This window comes from Bos javanicus, chromosome 26 (assembly GCF_032452875.1).
Source record: "Bos javanicus breed banteng chromosome 26, ARS-OSU_banteng_1.0, whole genome shotgun sequence".
In the NCBI taxonomy this organism is placed as follows: Eukaryota; Metazoa; Chordata; class Mammalia; order Artiodactyla; family Bovidae; genus Bos; species Bos javanicus.
In genome coordinates, this window is record NC_083893.1 from 25491454 (window position 1) to 25510388 (window position 18935).

Below are 18935 nucleotides of genomic sequence, written 5' to 3' on the forward strand. Positions count from 1 at the left end.
GAATCATTTGGTAAACTTGTCATTAGCCAGCATCATTCCTGCATGTGGCTACCTGGGAGGGAATGGAGGAGGGGAGGGTTTAACTTACTGTAAGGATAAAGGAGATAGGGAAAATAGTGAAGTGAAAAGCTGTCACGTCTCTTAGGGATGTAGTGCCTACTACTAGAACACTGGCTAAAGTGAAGTCTGAGTATAATCCTATTTTTCCCGTGAAACACAAATGATTCACAGTGTTGGCCCATTTTGAATTCATCCTTGAATTCAATGTGCTGGCCCCAGGTGCCCCAAGCAGAAGGGACAGTGAGTGATAGTTAGCATTTACCAAGTGCAGGTGCCATGCTAAGCACATTACTGGCATCATTTAGTTATATGCCCACAAACCTGTACTGTTACTCCCATCTACAGATGAGGAAACCAAAGCTTAGAAACAGGTAGAAATGGGATTTAGACTCACATAGTCTGAATTCCCATTGATGTGGTCATGATGTTGTATTGTCTCTGTTAGTCTGAAGAATCAGGGTCCCTGGGATGCTAGGTGTGAAGACTGAGCAGGGCAGGCTCCACGCTCAGGAGCCCCGCTCTGGGCCAGAGCAGAAATATATTCAGCAAGATCTTCCTGAGATTCCTGGGAAATGTTGGCTGCCTTGAGGCTGATAAGCTGTTCTTTGGTGCTTAGTCACTCAGTCATGTCAGACTCTTTGTGACCCCATGGACTGTAGCCACCAGGTTCCTCTATCCATGGGAATTCTCCATGCAAGAATAGTGGAGTGGGTTGCCATGCCTTCCTCCAGGGGATCTTCCCAACCCAGGGATCGTACCTAGGTCTCCCACATTGCAGGCAGATTCTTTACTGTCTGAGCTACCAGGTAAGACCAAGAATACTGGAGTGGGTAGCCTATCCCTCCTCCAGGGGATCTTCCCAACCCAGGAGTTGAACTGGGGTCTCCTGCATTGCAGTCAGATTCTTTAACAGTTGAGGTACCAGGGAAGCCCCAATTTTTGCTGGATTACAATTCAAATTCTTTATTTAGAGGGTCTTTGTGGGTGGGAGGGGCTATTGAACCAGGCGAGTTCTCAGGCTTTATATAAGTGAGTCCCTCTGGACTCTAGTTAGAAGCTAAGGAATTAGCTGACTCTGGGCCCAGAGCAACTTGCTGCCTCATCTCCTCACATTAGCCCTCTTAGCAATTGATCTTGTAAACTTTCTGAATCAGAGAAATTAAAGATGAAAAAGGGCCTATTAACTGATGTTGCTCCAGCCCTGGACTAAGCAGAATGGCTCCCAAGAGAGGAATTCAGAGCATCTGGTTCAGTTTAATTGTAATTGTCCCAGAGGGTCTGACTTCTTGCTCTTCCCCCAGGCAGCCCTTCTCCAGGATGGCAGATGCAGGTGTGAGCGATGTCGCAGGGGAGTACACTGTCCTGTGCCAGGGCTCCGAGTCCTCACCTAGGTCTCAGTTTCTAGGGAATTTTCATGTGTTGCCTCTGGAATGTGCTGGGGTTTTGGGGGTAGGTGCTGCTGCTGCTGCTAAGTCACCTCAGTCGTGTCCGGCTCTGTGTGACCCCATAGACGGCAGCCCACCAGGCTGCCCTGTCCCTGGGATTCTCCAGGCAAGAACACTGGAGTGGGTTGCCATTTCCTTCTCCAGTGTGTGAAAGTGAAGTTGCTCAGTCGTGTCTGACTCTTAGCGGCCCCATGGACTGCAGCCTACCAGGCTCCTCCGTCCATGTGATTTTCCAGGCAAGAGTGCTGGAGTGGGGTGCCATTGAAATAGCTCTAACTCCTAGATAGAAGCTGGTGATTTTACCTGTTTCTCCTCTTAGCCAGGAGATGTGCCTTCAGCAGTGTCTATGCAGGTAAAAGGGAGTGTGGGGGCTTGGAACAGAAGTGGGAGTCAAAGACTGACAATACACTGGGAAGACCTGGCATGAGTTGTTGAGTATTCCTGAGCCTAGGAATGTCTTACTATCAGACTTACTATCACAGACTTTGATCCTCACAACAACACTTAGAAGTAAGTATGTTATTATTCTCTTAACAGAGAAGGGGATTTTGAGGCTCAGAGAGGTCAGATGAGTGTCAAGGTCACGTAACTTGGTGGGGGAGCTAGAATCAGAGAGAGCTTGGACTGCAAAGCCCCCTCTTGTCCCTGCTTCTTAGTGAAATGCACTGAACAAGATAGAAATGCGGAAGAGGAAGAGGCAGGAAGGGACTGGTGCTGACTTTGAGTTGAAATGGCTGATACTCAGATCAACCAGGTTTAGTGTCCTGAACTGGGAAGCCTGGGCATGTGGCATGAGCTCTCTGTGCAGGTCTCAGTTGCAGAGATCTTACAGTGTTTGCAAATCTGTTAGTACGTAGGCTGTGTTCCCTTCCAGGCCTAGGAAAGCGGGTAATTCACTCATGTATCCTCTGCTTAGAGAGTGAGGCTGCTGGGCAAAGGTGTTTAGTGACTGATCCTTGCATCTTAAGTGCAGCTGGTTAGCATTCATTGGCTCTGCTGCCCCTCCCTAGATCTCCTCACTTGTTACTGAAGATCTTTGATTCTTTCAGTTACTTTTTTTGGGCTGCTATTGGCTGAGGGTCTGGACATTGCCATGAGCTGCTGGTGGTTGACTTTAGGTCCCAGGATATTATTCAGGAAGGGCAGGCCTATGTAGATAGATGAGTGTCTTGGGTCCTGGCACACATGCAGGGTGAGAAGCATGAGTGAGACCCCTGAATGTAGAAAGCAGAGAAGTACAGAGAGGGAACTGGGGATCGGGGATGGGGGTGGGAGGGGTCATCAAAGAACTGCCTGTGCCACAGTTTGTCCCCACGTTGTCCCTAAAAGAGTTGTTTGAAGGAACAGGAGACTGTACACTTCTATTTTCCACCCATCCATGCCTTGTGTTTCTAGGATTAGTTTGATATGTGTCACTGTGTCACTCTTTGGGACACATGCAGTAAAAGGAAGCTCTGTTGAGGTTAACTAATGGGATCATCTGAATCTTCTCTCATCTCCTTTTCCAGCTGAGGAATCTTGGGTAAGCCACTTAAATTCTCAGGATCTCTATGCATTTATTTTTTTGGATCATGTGGTAGCTCTGTTTTTAATTTTTTGAGGAACCTCCATACAGTTTTCCATAGTGCTGGCAATTTTTTTCCCAGCAGCAGTGCAATAAAATTTTCTTGTTCTACATCCTTGCCAACACTTGTTATTTCTTGTCTTGTTGAAAATAGACATTTTAACACGTGTGAAGTAATGTCTCATTGTGATTTTGCTTTGTGTTTCCTTGATGATTATTGATGTTGAACATCTTTTTGTATACCCTTTGGCTTTCTTTATATATTTATGCATTTTCAGTTTTGGGCAATACATGCTTCATAGATTTCTTCTTAGAATTAAATGATGTAATGATGTAAAGAAATGAGGTGCCTGGAACATTGTAGCTGATAAACACGTGTTGGCCATTTTCTCACCTCCCTCCTCCTTTCTCCAGTGGAGAACGGCAGGCTCCATGGTGCATCATAAATGTCCTCCAGGGCTGAGTCCAGTGAACCTGGGTTTAAATCTGAGAGCTGCCACTTATTAGCTGTGATGACTTAGACAATCCACCAACCTAGCTCCTCTGAGCCTATAGTCCCTGGCTAGTGAAATGCAGACAAAAATTAGAAGTTTTGATCATTGGTTGAATTTCATGATTAGGTACCAGCTTTATGCTAGGAAGTGGATTCACCATAGTGGACAAAGCAGGCAAGGCCCCCTCCCTTTAGGAAACTTACATTCTCGAGGAGAGGCAGGCATTATTCAAATAACCACACCAATTATTATGTCTTAAATAGTATCCCACACAATGCCTCATATCACAGGGACCATAGCATAGCACACACACACTAGCTATCAGTACCTGAGCATCAGTGATGCTGTGGTTACCGTCTTCTTTATGAGGGTCCCATGTGATTACAGCCTTTTTCCTCACATAATTTCCTGTTGTCTTCCAGACCCATTTATACACATGAACCCATGTGTATAAAGCAGAGACCCTTTTCTCTAACTATTCCTTTCAGCCCGGGTTAGGTCTGGCACAGCCATTAATTAGTAATGGCTTTCCCATGAAGTGGTTGTCTTTGTAGGCTCTGAGCAAGCATGTCCATGCTACCATAATGTACCAGAATGTGTGCCCCTAACAGTCCTGAGGCAAAGATCAGGAAATTCTGTTTTTATTCTCTTCAGAGCTAAGATACAATTAAAAATGTTACCACAGTAATTGGCAACATCCATTAACTTGATGAGAATTGCCAGAGGCAGCACATTTTTCCCCTCTTCTGCACATTATTAGCCTATAAATATACCTGGTTCCTTTCTCTTTCTTCTCTAGAATTTCTACAAAATATCCACCCAAGCTGTCTCCTTAATGCCCTTTGCCTTTTAAAATTAACTCTCTCAGTTCCTCCAGTACTTCCAGTCCATACCACACAATCTTGCATCTAATTACATGTGCTGATGTACGGGGAAGCAGCTGGGGAAAGCCCACAGCACTGAGAGCTCTGGGCTCAGAGTCAGCAGAGTCTGGTGGGAACCCCAGCTCCACCTGGTTATCTTGAGTGACTTTGGCTTGGGGTTTGATCATCTGCAAAATGGGAACAATACCTGCTAGAAATAAAACAGTGAGATTACAGGAGGATGATGGGAAGGTGCTTTGTAAACTCTTGCATGTGGGGCCCTCCAGATCATTGGTCCCCAGCAGTAACTTTGTCTTCCTGCTCCCTCCTTGGTCTTTTGGTCTCCATAGAGGTGCAGGGCAGATGGGATTTGGTGGCACAAGACTGTTGAGAAAAGCCCTCTTCAGCTGCAGCTGCACCCTGCCAGTGGCTAGCAACACCTCAGGGACCTTTCCAGCAGGAGGTTCCTCTCCCTTCTGATGCACTCACTTGATTAGAAAGATATCCCACCCCTGCCTCAAAGAAGTAGGGCAGAGCAGGATGGAACAGGGGCTTAAGAACGGTCAGTGCAAAGGAAGAGCTCATGTACCTCCATCCTCCACAGCCATAGAGCCTCTCAATGCCAGAGAGCAGAGGGGGAGGGGATCCCGGCATCACCCACCCCACACCTGTGATTTGCAGAGAGAGGAACCATGCCCAGAGGGGTCAAGTGACATAGCCAAAGCCACAGTGTTAGACTGTGACCAGAACTAAGGTCTTTGCCCCAGCCCAGTGCTCTTTCTCCTACACTCCAATGCAAGTTTTCCTTAGACACTTTTGAAAGGTTGTTGTTGAACCATGTAAAGATGCCGGGATTCTTGGCCTCCAGAGGAGAAGAATTCAATCTGGGGTGAGAGACGAGGCTTGATCGCTCAGAGCTTTTGTGTAATAAAGTTTTATTAAAGTATAAAGGAGATAGAGAAAGCTTCTGACATAGACATCAGAAGGGGGCAGAAAGAGTACCCCCTTGCTAGTGTTAGCAATGGAGTTATATACTCTCCAATGAATCCAAAGAATGTCTGGAGGTTGTAAAGACCTCACCAGACCTACTCCCATAATTTAAATTTTAAGATAACAGGATTAGCCAGAAGGTTTAATCCAGAGACTATCTTCAGGCAGGATACATTATTGTTATACAATCCTAAGGAATGTCGAGGAAAGAAAAGTTTGTCCTTTCTTCCTCTTTGAGAATTCCAGACCCCTCTCTCCTTGGGGACCCCTAGACTTCTTATCAACCTGCCTAGGAAATGACTTTCTCACTTTCTACACAATCAGTGGTATTCAGATCAGTGTATGTCTGTGTGCACATCTTTGTGTGTGTCTGAATGTAAGATGCCAGGAACCATTGGGAATATTCTCTAAATATGTGCATATGCTATTTCATGTTCATCAAGACAAAACAAGGAAGTTTTGACTCTTATGGAAAATTATAGATTTAGAGAGGTTAAGTAACTTGCTCACAGTCACACAGCTAATAGAAATAGAGCCAGGATTAGAACCTAGGGCTGATGATTCCAAAGCTCCTAACCACTGGACATAGGAGAGACAAGTTCTTGTCCTAAAAACAGACTATGGGTTAAAAATAATACCTAGTGTGATCGGGCAACCCCAATAAACACTGACTGTGTCATCCCAGACTCCAGTTTAGGAAATGTGGGACAGTGAGACTTCTTTTTTTAATAAGATAATGTGATTTTTCTCATTAAAAAAAAAGTATTTACTTTTAATTGAAGGATAATTCCTTTACAATATTGTATTGGTTTCTGCCTTACATCATCATGTATCAGCCATAGGTATGCATATGTCCACTCCCTCCTGAACCTTCATCCCAGCTCCCACCCCATCCCACTCCTCTAGGTTGTCACAGAGCCCTGGTTTGAGTTCCCTAAGTCACACAGCAAATTCCCACTGGCTATCTATTTTACATATGGTAATCTATATGTTTCCATGCTACTCTCTCTATTTGTCCCACTCTCTCCTTCTACAGTACCCCAGCCCGCAGGGAAACTTTTGTTCCTTCCTAACTGTCTTTGAGCTGTTTCAAATCCTAAAAGATGATGCTGTGAAAGTGCTGCACTCAATATGCCAGCAAACTTGGAAAACTCAGCAGTGGCCACAGGACTGAAAAAGTCAGTTTTCATTCCAATCCCAAAGAAAGGCAATGCCAAAGAATGTTCAAATTACTGCACAATTGTACTCATTCACATGCTAGCAAAGTAATGCTCAAAATTCTCCAAACCAGGCTTCAACAGTACGTGATTGGTGAACTTCCAGATGTTCAAGCTGGTTTTAGAAAAGACAGAGGAACCAGAGATCAAATTGCCAACATCCACTGGATCATCAAAAAAGCAAGAGAGTTCCAGAAAAAACATCTGCTTCTGCTTTATTGACTATGCCAAAGCCTTTGACTGTGTGGATCACAATAAACTGTGGAAAATTCTTGAAGAGATGGGAATACCAGACCACCTTACCTGCATCCTGAGAAATCTGTATTCAGGTCAAGAAGCAACAGTGAGAACTGGACATGGAGCAACAGACTGGTTCCAAATTGGGAAAGGAGTACGTCAAGGCTGTATATTGTCACCCTGCTTATTTAACTTATATGCAGAATACAGCATGCAAAATGCCAGGCTGGGTAAAGCACAAGCTGGAATCAAGATAGCCTGGAAAAATATCGATGACCTCAGATGCACAGATGACACCACCCTTATGGCAAAAAGTGAAGAAGAACTAAAGAGCCTCTTGATGAAAGTGAAAGAGGACAATGAAAAAGTTGGCTTAAAACTCAACATTCAAAAAATTAAGATTATGGCATCCGGTCCCATCACTTCATGGCAAATAGATGGGGAAACAATGGAAACAGTGACTGACTTTATTTTTGTGTGCTTAAAAATCACTGCCTGTGGATGGTGACTACAGCCATGAAATTAAAAGACGCTTGCTACTTGGAAGGAAAGTTATGACCAACCTAGACAGCATATTAAAAAGCAGAGACATTACTTTGCCAACAAAGATCTGTCTAGTCAAAGTTATGGTTTTTCCAGTAGTCATATATGGATGTGAGAGTTGGACCATAAAGAAAGCTGAGCACCAAAGAATTGATACTTTTGAACTATGGTGTTGGAGAAGACTCTTGAGAGTCCCTTGGACTGCAAGGTAATCAAACCAGTCAATCCTGAAGGAAATCAGTCCTGAGTATTCATTGGAAGTATTGATGCTGAAGCTGAAAGTCCAATACTTTGGCCACCTGATGTGAAGAACTGACGCATTGGAAAAGACCCTGATGCTGGGAAAGATTGAAGGTGGGAGGAGAAGAGACAACAGAGGATGAGATGGTTGGATGGCATGGCCAACTCGATGGACACGAGTTTGAGTAAGCTCCGGGAGTTGGTGATGGATAGGAAAGCCTTGTGTGCTGCAGTCCATGGGGTTGCAAAAAGTCAAACACGACTGAGTGACTGAACTGAACTGAATTGTTTTTATTTAACTGATCTCTATTCTTTATTATATATTTATACCCTATTTCTCTCTCAAATTATATCCTACCCCACTTTCTAACCCCTCTATTACCTCTGGCTCCTGACCCTCATTTTTCTGCTGGGGTCCATGCTGGATACACAAGAAGCATTTGAGAAGTTTCAGGTATTGGCTCAGGACCTCAGTGAATGAGGACATGAGAGGATTCCCACAATGCACTGCCATTTGGGGGTCACACAACACCTGTTGTGATATGTTAAGCATATCCCATAGAAACCAAAAATAAATAAAGATAAAGCAACATTATTAGGTTGTTCTAAGTTTTAAAAAAATTGTACTGGAGTACAGTTGATTCAGTTGTCCCTGGTGGCTCAGATAGTAAAGAATCTGCCTGCAATGTAGGAGCCCCAGGTTCAATCCCTGGGTCTGGGAAATCCCCTAAAGAGGGGAAAGGCTACCCACTCCCATATTCTTGTCTGGAGAATCACATGGACAGAGGAGTCTGGCAGACTATAGTCCATGGGGTTGCAAAAAGAGTCAGATGTGACTGAGCGACTAACATTTAACTTACAGTTGATTTGCAATATTGTGTTAGTTCTTGCTGGACAGCAAAGTGAATCAGTTACACATATACATATATCCTCTTTTTTAAAAGATTCTTTTCCCATATGGGTCATTACAGAGTATTGAGTAGAGTTCCCTGTGATGTATGGCTGGTTCTTATTATCTATTTTATTATACATAGTAGTGTGTACATGTCAGTCCCAATCTCCCAATAAAACATTTTTAAAAAGTACAGACTTTCCTAAGTAACAGTTTATAAAAGATGTTTTAATAGAAATTAACTTCTAAAGAAATAGAGTGAATGTACCTACAGAAAGACAGGAATTTGTCCAACGTTAGGGAATGTCACAGATTTTAGTTTGCAGGAAGCAATTCATAATTCCTGGCATGGTGGCTTTTCACTGACTTCAGATCCTTTCTTATTCTGTCTCCAAAGTGGTCTCTTATGACTACTGCTCAGTATTCTCCTCCCCATCATGTCTGTTTGCACCATCACACCTTGGGTCATATCATCCCTCTCTCCTGACTTTCCAATCCCACACATTCTTCAAGCCTGCTCCTTGTTTCCCCATCGCTGTGAAACCCTACCTGATCCCCTGCACCTTTCCAATAAGACTGAAATTCCCTCTGTGTGTTACCCCATAAATATCTATTAAAGGTACTCTCAGGAGATAGGTAGTGGGGTCTGAGAATGAACATTCCAAAATCTAATGGCTGGGAATAAGAGCATTGCCTGTTCTCTGCAATCCCTCTACAAATGAGGCAATGTGCTTGGTCTGTTTAATAGGATCAAATAGTTTTCTATGAGCAACCTTTCCTTAAGCTGTGATCATATGACATGATCTTGTTTTCTAGAGCTATGCTAGTCTATAGCCCATATGTATGTAGAAAACAAATGGGCTGTGTGGTAGACTGGTTGGCAGCTTCCTAAGTGCTCACACATAGTGAGTATTCAGTAAGTACTTGCAAAGGGATTACTGGTTATATTCCTAGTAGACCAGCTGTTCAGTTGCATTCAGGGAAAACCTCACGGATTGTCACTATATTAGCACAATCACAAACCCCAGTGACCAAAGCTTAGCTTCAAATTGCTACTGCCAGCATGAGCATGATATTAGCTATGGTTCACTGAGATTCTTCATTTGAGTTCAAACTCCTCATCTGTTGCAAGTGACCTCCTGATGTGTGTATGCCTTGTCCTGAAAATAGTTCATGTGACTGCTGAATTTCATTCTAGCCATTTAGAATTTAGAAAGGTATTATATTAAATTAGACCATGCAGTTTCTCTTTCCTTCCTTCCTCCCTGGCTCCTGCCTTCCTTCCTCCTTCCTTCCCTCTCTCTTGCCGTTCCTCCCTCCCTCCCTTCAATACTGCTTCTCTGGTAAGGAATACTATACTTGTGTCCCTGGATAAACCTATATCTTCTTATATATCTTTACATGTTATGAAAAATACTTAGTCTACCACATGAGATGCTCTCTGATACTTCCATTCCATATTTTATAAAAAAGAATTGGGGTTTGATCTGCTAGATGTATTTTACAATCCACCAGTAGAACATAGCCTATTGTTAGAGACATACTGATACAGTAATCAGTAGCCCTTTTAATTTTCTGGGAGAACCAGAATGCTGAAGGGACAGTAGCTAACCCTTATGTCCAGAAACGGCTCTGCACATGCTGAGCAACTTTTAGAGAGCATATTAATGATGATTCTGGGTATGGGAAACAGTAACTAATTTTGTTGTTGTTCACTTGCTCAGTCATGTCCGACTCTCTGTGGCCCCATGGACTGTAATGTGCCAAGCTTCCCTGTCTTTCACCATCTCACAGAGCTTGCTGAAACTCATGGCCATTGAGTTGGTGACGCCATCCAACCATCTCATCCTCTGTCATCCCCTTCTCCTCCTGCCTCAATCTTTCCCAGCATCAGGGTCTTTTCCAATGAGTCAGTTATTCGCATCAGGTGGCCAAAGTATTGGATTTTCAGCTTCAGCATCAATACTTCCAGTGAATATTTTAGGTTTAATTTCCTTTAGGATTGATTGGTTTGATCTCTGTGCTTATTGAGAGAGATAAAGAGAAAGAAAGAGAGAGAGACATTATTAGAATCCCAGAAAGGGAATGCATTTAGACCTCACAAAGGTCCCTATCCCATAACCTCACAAAGTGCCTTCTTTCTTTCTTTCTTTTTTTTCCTTTCATCTCTGCTTCTCTCTTCTTTCTGGCTGAATAGTTGAAGGTGTCCAAGACAAGTTTCTCCGAGTCTCATGCTACAGTTTCTCAAAGCAGTCCTAAAGTCTGGGAAACGTGTCTCTGAACCAGCTTCGGTGAGGATCTCCCCTGGTCTAATCGGCTATAGACAGGAACAGAGCCATGTAGTACAACATGGGCATAGGGTTCTACACCTAGACATCTGTGGATCTGGGAGGAGCCAGCGGTTGACCGAGGCAGGGATTATTGTGATGCAGAAGGAGAGCTCCCAGAGTGCCCACTAGAGGAGCTGTATTCATTTGAGCTAGATAAGATCCCTGGGTTTTTGTGGCCCTAGTGTTTTCAAAGGATGGTCGTGCATTTGCCAAGCAAATCACAGATGACTGTGTTTGACAGATCCAATATTGCTTTGAGGATAAATGGTGAAAATAACAGCATAATAATGGAAAATGAAGACTTTATTTACTTAATTGCCTAGAGATTAATTAAACAGATGAAATCTGTTCCACCATATTATGGAACCGTTTTCAACATTTATCCTAAACCTACTGTTGGGGTTATTACTACTTTCGTTTCTGTGTTCATCTATCTACTCAGGCGATATTTAATAATACAGAGCAAGAAGGCACAATGGTAGGTGCTAGTGGAAAAATAATTTAATCAGATCTAAATCGTATCTTTAGGGACAGTACAATAAAGAAGGAGAAAAAAAATTGAGGTACACAGATAATTGATGGTGGCATAAAATGAATTATGTGTGAATCTGAGATCCATCTCTTTCTCACTCTGTACCAATGATTAGGCAATTTGCCATCTCAAAATTTTCATTTCCTCATCTGAAAAAAAATTATACTGCCAATTTCAAAAGTTTGTTTAAGAATTAAGAGAGACAACATATTAAATTAATAATAAAAGGGGCCTTTCCTGGAGGTCCAGTGGTTAACACTCTGTGCTTCCACTACAGGGAGTGTGGGTTCGATTCCTGGTTGGGGAACTAAGATCCCACATGCCACATGGCCAAAACAAAGATGATAATAACAGTTTTGGTACATTAGATACTCAATAAATATTACACTTAAAAAGTATTAGTTCCACATAATGTGAGCTGTATATTAGTAAGCATTACATAGAGTTAGTTGTTGAAGTATGCCTCTATTTGAAATGTTTACGTGCATTCAGTTCTCATAAAAACAATGCAAAGGGTGCTATTATGATATCCCCAGTGTGCAGACTAGAAACATGCAGCAAGGAGATTGAGTTAATTGCCTGTGATCCCAAGGCAACTGAGTGATGGAGCCGAGACTCTAACTCGGAGTGCCTGATTCCGGACTGTATGCTTTTAACTACCCCACTGATAAATAAAAAGGAAGGGATATTTCAGCTTGGTTTGTGAAGGTTGCATTTCAATCTCTAATGAGTGATTTTCAACTCTGACTGCACATCCTTATCACTCATGAGCATCTAAAAGCTATTGATTCCTGGATGATACTCCAGGGTAGTGGTTCTCAGAGTGTGTTCCCTGACCATCAACATCATATGTTTTATGTGTTTGCTAAGAATGCAAATTGTTGAGCCCTACCCCAGACCTCTCAAATACAAAACTCTGAGGCTGAGCCTAGCATCTGTTTTAATAAAAAGATTCTGATGTAGCTAAAATGTGAGAGGACGATTGCTCCAGACCAATGAAACCAGAATTTACGGGATTGGGACCTGTGCATTGGTATTCAATATTTTTTAGAAAGTTTCTCATAGCATTATAATGTTTAGTCAAGATCAGGAGGCTTTCATGGAATGTGGTATTGAGTTGTACCATAAGTGGGGATGGAGAAGGAAATGGCAACCCACTCCAGTGTTCTTGCCTGGAGAATCCCAGGGACAGGGGAGCCTGATGGGCTGCCATCTATGGGGTCGCACAGAGTCGGACACGACGGAAGTGACTTAGCAGCAGCAGCAGCAGCAGCAGCATAAGTGGGGAATATGCAGAAGGAAATTTCCAGGTGGAGGGTTAATTTGAGCCAAAACACCAAGGACGAGAATGTTGGTGGTGTGAGCTGGAGAAACGTGTTGAGACAAGGTTATCTTGAAATTTAACAGTCTAGCAAATCATTTAGTCAAGCATTTGTCCTTTGTCCCCTCAATACCTCCCTCATGTACACACCAATATCCAGTGTTCTTATTTCTGGGGAAGATTTTTCTCTAGAATTCACATCCACAAGGAGAGAAAAACACACCAGAGTTTAGCTCTGTCACTTCCTCACGGCAGCCCAGGTGCTACAAAGAGGCTGTCCTGACGTTCTGAACTGGGTTTGAGAGCCACATGACACTGGCTAATAACTGTGTGTCTTTGGACAGTTGTGTGAAGCTCAGTTTTCTCATCTGCTTAGTGAAGGGGCTGAACGAGATCATGGGCTCGCAGTTGTTGCGCCCAGCTCTCTTGGGCATGGTTGTCTGGGTGAGCCGTTCCTGATTCCTGATAAGTTCCTGTTTGATCTATTGCACATGTTAGAACTTGGAGACTGTATATGAACAGAGAATTCAGTTGCTAAAAATAAGTTTGAAAGCCACTTGGCCTTTTGCAGGTACTTCCATTAGTAACAGCTGCACTTCCGTCATAGCATCTGTGAGCATGTGGTTCTGACATAACATCTGTGAGCATGTGGTTCCAGGCGCCACATGAAGTTTCAGTTTCTTCCCTGGAGGCTTGGCCGTGGCTTCTTATGTCCTTTTGTCCCCTGTGTCCTTGGTCCTTGCTCAGATCAAGAACTCTCAGTTTTGGAGAAGAATCCCTATCTTTCCCCTTTAGGGTTTCAAATGATCCTTGTGTGCTGATGCTGAGTTTGGTAATTGTTATAAAACTAAATATTGTAAAGTTTAAAAAAAAAAGAATAAAAAAAATAAAGATATCTTTCTTTCACTGAAAAAAAAAGAAAAAAAAACTAAATAGCCCCAGGAGGAAACCACTTCACACGTTACTCAGGTCTGTGTAGATTCATTACTGTTTTCTCATCAGTTGAGTAATTTTCATGATAAAAAAATGATCTGGGACATAGACAGGAAACTGAGATCTTGTTTGAGCCTAAGAAAAGTTTTCTTTAAGACCCAAAAGTGAGCTCAGGGCTTACTTGGGGCCTTATGAAGTTTTGCCTGAGTGAAAGTGTTATAATCATTTATTCAAAACATATTTGTTGATGGTCTACCAAGGATGTTACCAAGGATTAAAAAAAAATCGAATCCTACTTCTTTGAAATTTGTATCTAAGTAACGCACTGGTCATAACAAACTCTCTCTACCAACAACACAAAAGAAGACTCTACACATGGACATCACCAGATGGTCAACACCAAAATCAGATTGATTATATTCTTTGTAGCCAAAGATGGAGATGCTCTATACAGTCAGCAAAAACAAAACCAGGAGCTGACTGTGGCTCAGATCATGAACTCCTTATTGCCAAATTCAGACTTAAATTGAAGAAAGTGGGGAAAACCACTAGACCATTCAGGTATGACCTAAATCAAATTCCTTATGATTATACAGTGGAAGTGAGAAATAGATTTAAGGGACTAGATCTGATAGACAGAGTGCCTGATGAACTATGGACGGAGGTTTGTGACATTGTACAGGAGACAGGGATCAAGACCATCCCCATAGAAAAGAAATGCAAAAAAGCAAAATGGCTGTCTGAAGAGGCCTTACAAATAGCTGTGAAAAGAAGAGAAGTGAAAAGCAAAGGAGAAAAGGAAAGATATAAGCATCTGAATGCAGAGTTTCAAAGAATAGCAAGAAGAGATAAGAAAGCCTTCCTCAGTGATCAGTGCAAAGAAATAGAGGAAAACAACAGAATGGGAAAAACTAGAGATCTCTTCAAGAAAATTAGAGATATCAAGGGAACATTTCATGCAAAGATGGGCTTGATAAAGGACAGAAATGGTATGGACCTAACAGAAGCAGAAGATATTAAGAAGAGGTAGTAAGAATACACAAAAGAACTGTACAAAAAAGAGCTTCACGACCCAGATAATCATGATGGTGTGATCACTCACCTAGAGCCAGACATCCTGGAATGTGCAGTCAAGTGGGCCTTAGAAAGCATCACTACGAACAAAACTAGTGGAGGTGATGGAATTCCAGTTGAGCTATTTCAAATCCTGAAAGATGATGCTGTGAAAGTGCTGCACTCAATATGCCAGCAAATTTGGAAAACTCAGCAGTGGCCACAGGACTGGAAAAGGTCAGTTATCATTCCAATTCCAAAGAAAGGCAATGCCAAAGAATGCTCAAAGTACCCCACAATTGCACTCATCTCACACGCTAGTAAAGTAATGCTCAAAATTCTCTAAGCCAGACTTCAGCAATACGTGAACCATGAAATTCCAGATGTTCAAGCTGGATTTAGAAAAGACAGAGGAACCACAGATCAAATTGCCAACATCCACTGGATCATCGAAAAAGCAAGAGAGTTCCAGAAAAACATCTACTTCTGCTTTATTGACTATGCCAAAGCCTTTGACTGTGTGGATCACAATAAACTGTGGAAAATTCTGAAAGAGATGGGAATACCAGAGCACCTGACCTGCCTCTTGAGAAACCTATATGCATGTCAGGAAGCAACAGTTAGAAATGGACATGGAACAACAGACTGGTTCCAAATAGGAAAAGGAGTACGTCAAGGCTGTATATTGTCACCCTGCTTATTTAACTTCTATGCGGAGTACATTATGAGAAACGCTGGGCTGGAAGAAGCACAGGCTGGAATCAAGATTGCTGGGAGAAATATCAATAACCTCAGATATGCAAATGACACCACCCTTATGACAGAAAGTGAAGGGAACTAAAAAGCCTCTTGAAGAAAGTGAAAGCAGAGAGTGAAAAAGTTGGCTTAAAGCTCAACATTCAGAAAACCTAGATTATGGCATCCAATCCCATCACTTCATGGCAAATAGATGGGGAAACAGTGGAAACAGTGTCAGGCTTTATTTTTGGGCTCCAAAATCACTGCAGATGGTGAGTACAGCCATGAAATTAAAAGACTCTTACTCCTTGGAAGGAAAGTTATGATGAACCTAGATAGTATATTGAAAAGCAGAGATATTACTTTGCCAACAAAGGTCCATCTAGTGAAGGCTATGATTTTTCCAGTGGTCATGTATGGATGTGAGAATTGGACTGTGAAGAAACTGAGCATCGACGAATTGATGCTTTTGAACTGTGGTGTTGGAGAAGACTCTTGAGAGTCCCTTGGACTGCAAGGAGATCAAACCAGTCCATCCTAAAGGAGATCAGTCCTGGATGTTCATTGGAAGGAATGATGCTAAAGCTGAAACTCCAATACTTTGACCATCTCATGCGAAGAGCTGACTCATTGGAAAAGACCCTGATTCTGGGAGGGATTGGTGGCAGGAGGAGAAGGGGACGACAGAGGATGAGATGGCTGGATGGCATCACCAACTCGAAGGACATGAGTTTGAGTGAACTCTGGGAGTTGGTGATGGACAGGGAGGCCTGGCATGCTGTGATTCATGGGGTCGCAAAGAGTCGGACACGACTGAGTGACTGAACTGAACTGATAGAAGACATACAAGGGCAATTGCATAAGTAATGTGATTAAACCGTGCAAAGCAGTGATTCTAAGACTTGGCTGTGCATGGAAATCATCTCGGAGTTTAAGACATGCAGATGCCTTGATCCAACCCCAAAGGTTTTGATTTCATTGGTTTGGGAAGGCTTCACGACTCTGGATATTCCAAGGTTCCCCAGTGACTCTTACAGGCAGCCAAGTTTGAGAATCACCAAGGTAAGGAAGCAGATAAAGTTCTTCTTTATCTGCTGGAGGGAAGAGGCCAACTAAGCAGTGAAGGAACGGTAAGAGGTATCTGAAGAAGAAAAGGGGCAGGGAGAGAGTTGGATACAAGGGCACTGCAGGCAGAAGGGATAGGAGTCAAGACAGCTGCTCTAGATGGAGAACTAAGTCAGTCAGTCTGTCTAGTTCTGGCCTAGTTCCTGTGTCATCTTAGACACATGTCCATTGCTCTGTGCCACAGTTTCCCATTCACTCAAATATAACTAATGATAACTGTTCTCCTTACCTTAAGTGTTTTGCTTTAAGGTCAAATGAGATGAGGAAAAATTAAAAGATAGTATATTGATGATCATTAAGCAAAAAATAAAGCACTAGAGTAAAAACCTCTTTCATTCAGCTTCTTTGGGGAAAGAACTATTTCACATAAATGAGCCTTGTCTGTTGCTGAGCACAGGCTTTCTCCAGTACAGTGAGTGGGGGCTACTCTCTAGCTGCAGTGCTTGGGCTTCTCATTGCAGTGGTTTGTTATGTTGTGGAGCATGGGCCCTAGGGCGTGGGGCTCAGTAGTTGTGGTACACAGGCCTAGTTTCCTGGCAGCGTGTGGGATCCTCCCAGACCAGGGATTGAACTCATGTTCCCTGCACTGACAGGCGGACTCTCAACCACTGGACCACCAGGGAAGCCCGCATAAATGAACTTTTAAGTAACTGAAGTTTAGCTATTCAACAAAATGCTGCTGCTTCTGCTAAGTCGCTTCAGTCATGTCCAACTCTGTGCGACCCCATAGACAGCAGCCCAACAGGCTCCACTGTCCCTGGGATTCTCCAGGCAAGAACACTGGAGTGGGTTGCCATTTCCTTCTCCATTGCATGAAAGTGAAAAGTGAAAAGTCGCTCAGTCATGTCCGACTCTTTGAGACCCCATGGACTGCAGCCTACTAGGCTCCTCTGTCCATGGGATTTTCCAGGCAAGAGTACTGGAGTGGGTTGCCATTGCCTTCTCCATTCAACACAATAATCATTAACAAAAATCATTTTATTTTTCCTAACATAGGTCATTTGCAGCCCTATTTTCTTAAACTGAGTTAACTGATATCATTAGTCCTCTGCTTCCTGTTTTCTCTGCCTGCAGCCTCTTGGCACAGATGTCAGATAGTGAACTGTGATATAATAACAGTTAGGGCCTTAGGACCAGAAGATGCATAGTAGATTTATGGTGTGGAAGATTGGGTTTTGGGTTCTTTGGTCTGTTTTTCATAAGTTTTCTATTTGTCTTGCTATCTGGGTACCAGCTGTTGATTCTCATTGTTTTAATTTGACTTTTCCTTTCTAACTTGCTGCCTCTTATCTATTCAGAACTGAAAAAACAGAAAACCAATCTTTGAATGAGACTGAAAATAAGTAGAAAGACTAAGTGTCCAATTTTGCTGCAGAGAGTGGGTTATGCGATGTCTTTAGTATGTGAATGTTTTCATGTCTGTGTTGCCTTTCTAAGCTGACTTTTTGGGTCCTACTCTCGCCTGGCTATCTTATGCAAGACTGGGCTCTATATGTGGAAGGTTGGAGGCCCACAGGCATTAGATTGTAAAGATTTCTCAGCCTTCCTTTTTCTGGCTGTTGGCCTTAGAATTCTAAGGTTCCCCATTCCTACCACCAGAATTGTGTCCTTGTCAGACCAGATATTGAATATTTGTTACCAAATATTTATTGTTTTCAAGGTAGAGGTAAGGGAAGGTAGATAGGTCCAAACTCAGGAGGGCAGGAGTGTATGGAAGCAAACAGCCAGAAGGGAGGTTTAACCACTTTCCCCAGGGAGAAGAAAGTGGTATGGACTATGGCACCTCAGGTGGAACGAAAGTCATAGAAATAATCAGGTGCGACATGGCAGAGGGTCCGTGACAGAAGTTTAGACCAGCTTTACTATGGGGCACATTATTCTGTGCTCTTTTTGTTTCTATGTTTTTGAGAGTTAGTGACTCCCTGGCAGAGCTCCAGGACACCTGAGTTGTAACCATTACAGGTGGCAGCTGCCAGAGGCCACCACTCTGCAGGGCCTGGGAGTCATCATATTCTGTGGATCCTCAGTACAAGACAGGCCTCCTTTAGAAAGCAGCTTTCTGAGTAACAACCCCAGATGCCTCCCCACATTGTTGTCAGCTGTCCTTGTCACTGAGCTTCTGACTCTCCTTTCCTCCCCAGGTCAGTGGCCGGACTGGATAAGGAGGCAGACCTGGTGCACATGGAGGTGCGGACAGCGGACGGATGTGAGTGCTGTGGCCGCTGGCGGGGAGGGGAAATCTGCCCGCGGGCCTCTCTCCTCCACCCCCACCAATTTGCATTTTAATGACTTGGGAAGATGAAAAGCCCTGTGCTCCCTTACTGCCATATCCATCTTTATTTCCTAGAGTGGGGGAGA

General features: G+C 43.1%; 1 protein-coding gene across 2 annotated transcripts in view; it reads left to right on the plus strand.

Moving 5' to 3' along the window:
* Positions 1 to 18935, plus strand: part of SORCS3 (sortilin related VPS10 domain containing receptor 3) — a 647321-nt gene that overhangs the window by 445161 nt on the left and 183225 nt on the right. For both annotated transcript variants that reach the window (XM_061403393.1, XM_061403394.1), the window contains exon 6: positions 18719 to 18783. In XM_061403393.1, the coding sequence (XP_061259377.1) occupies positions 18719 to 18783 (65 nt within the window). The remainder of the gene's footprint in view (positions 1 to 18718; positions 18784 to 18935) is intronic.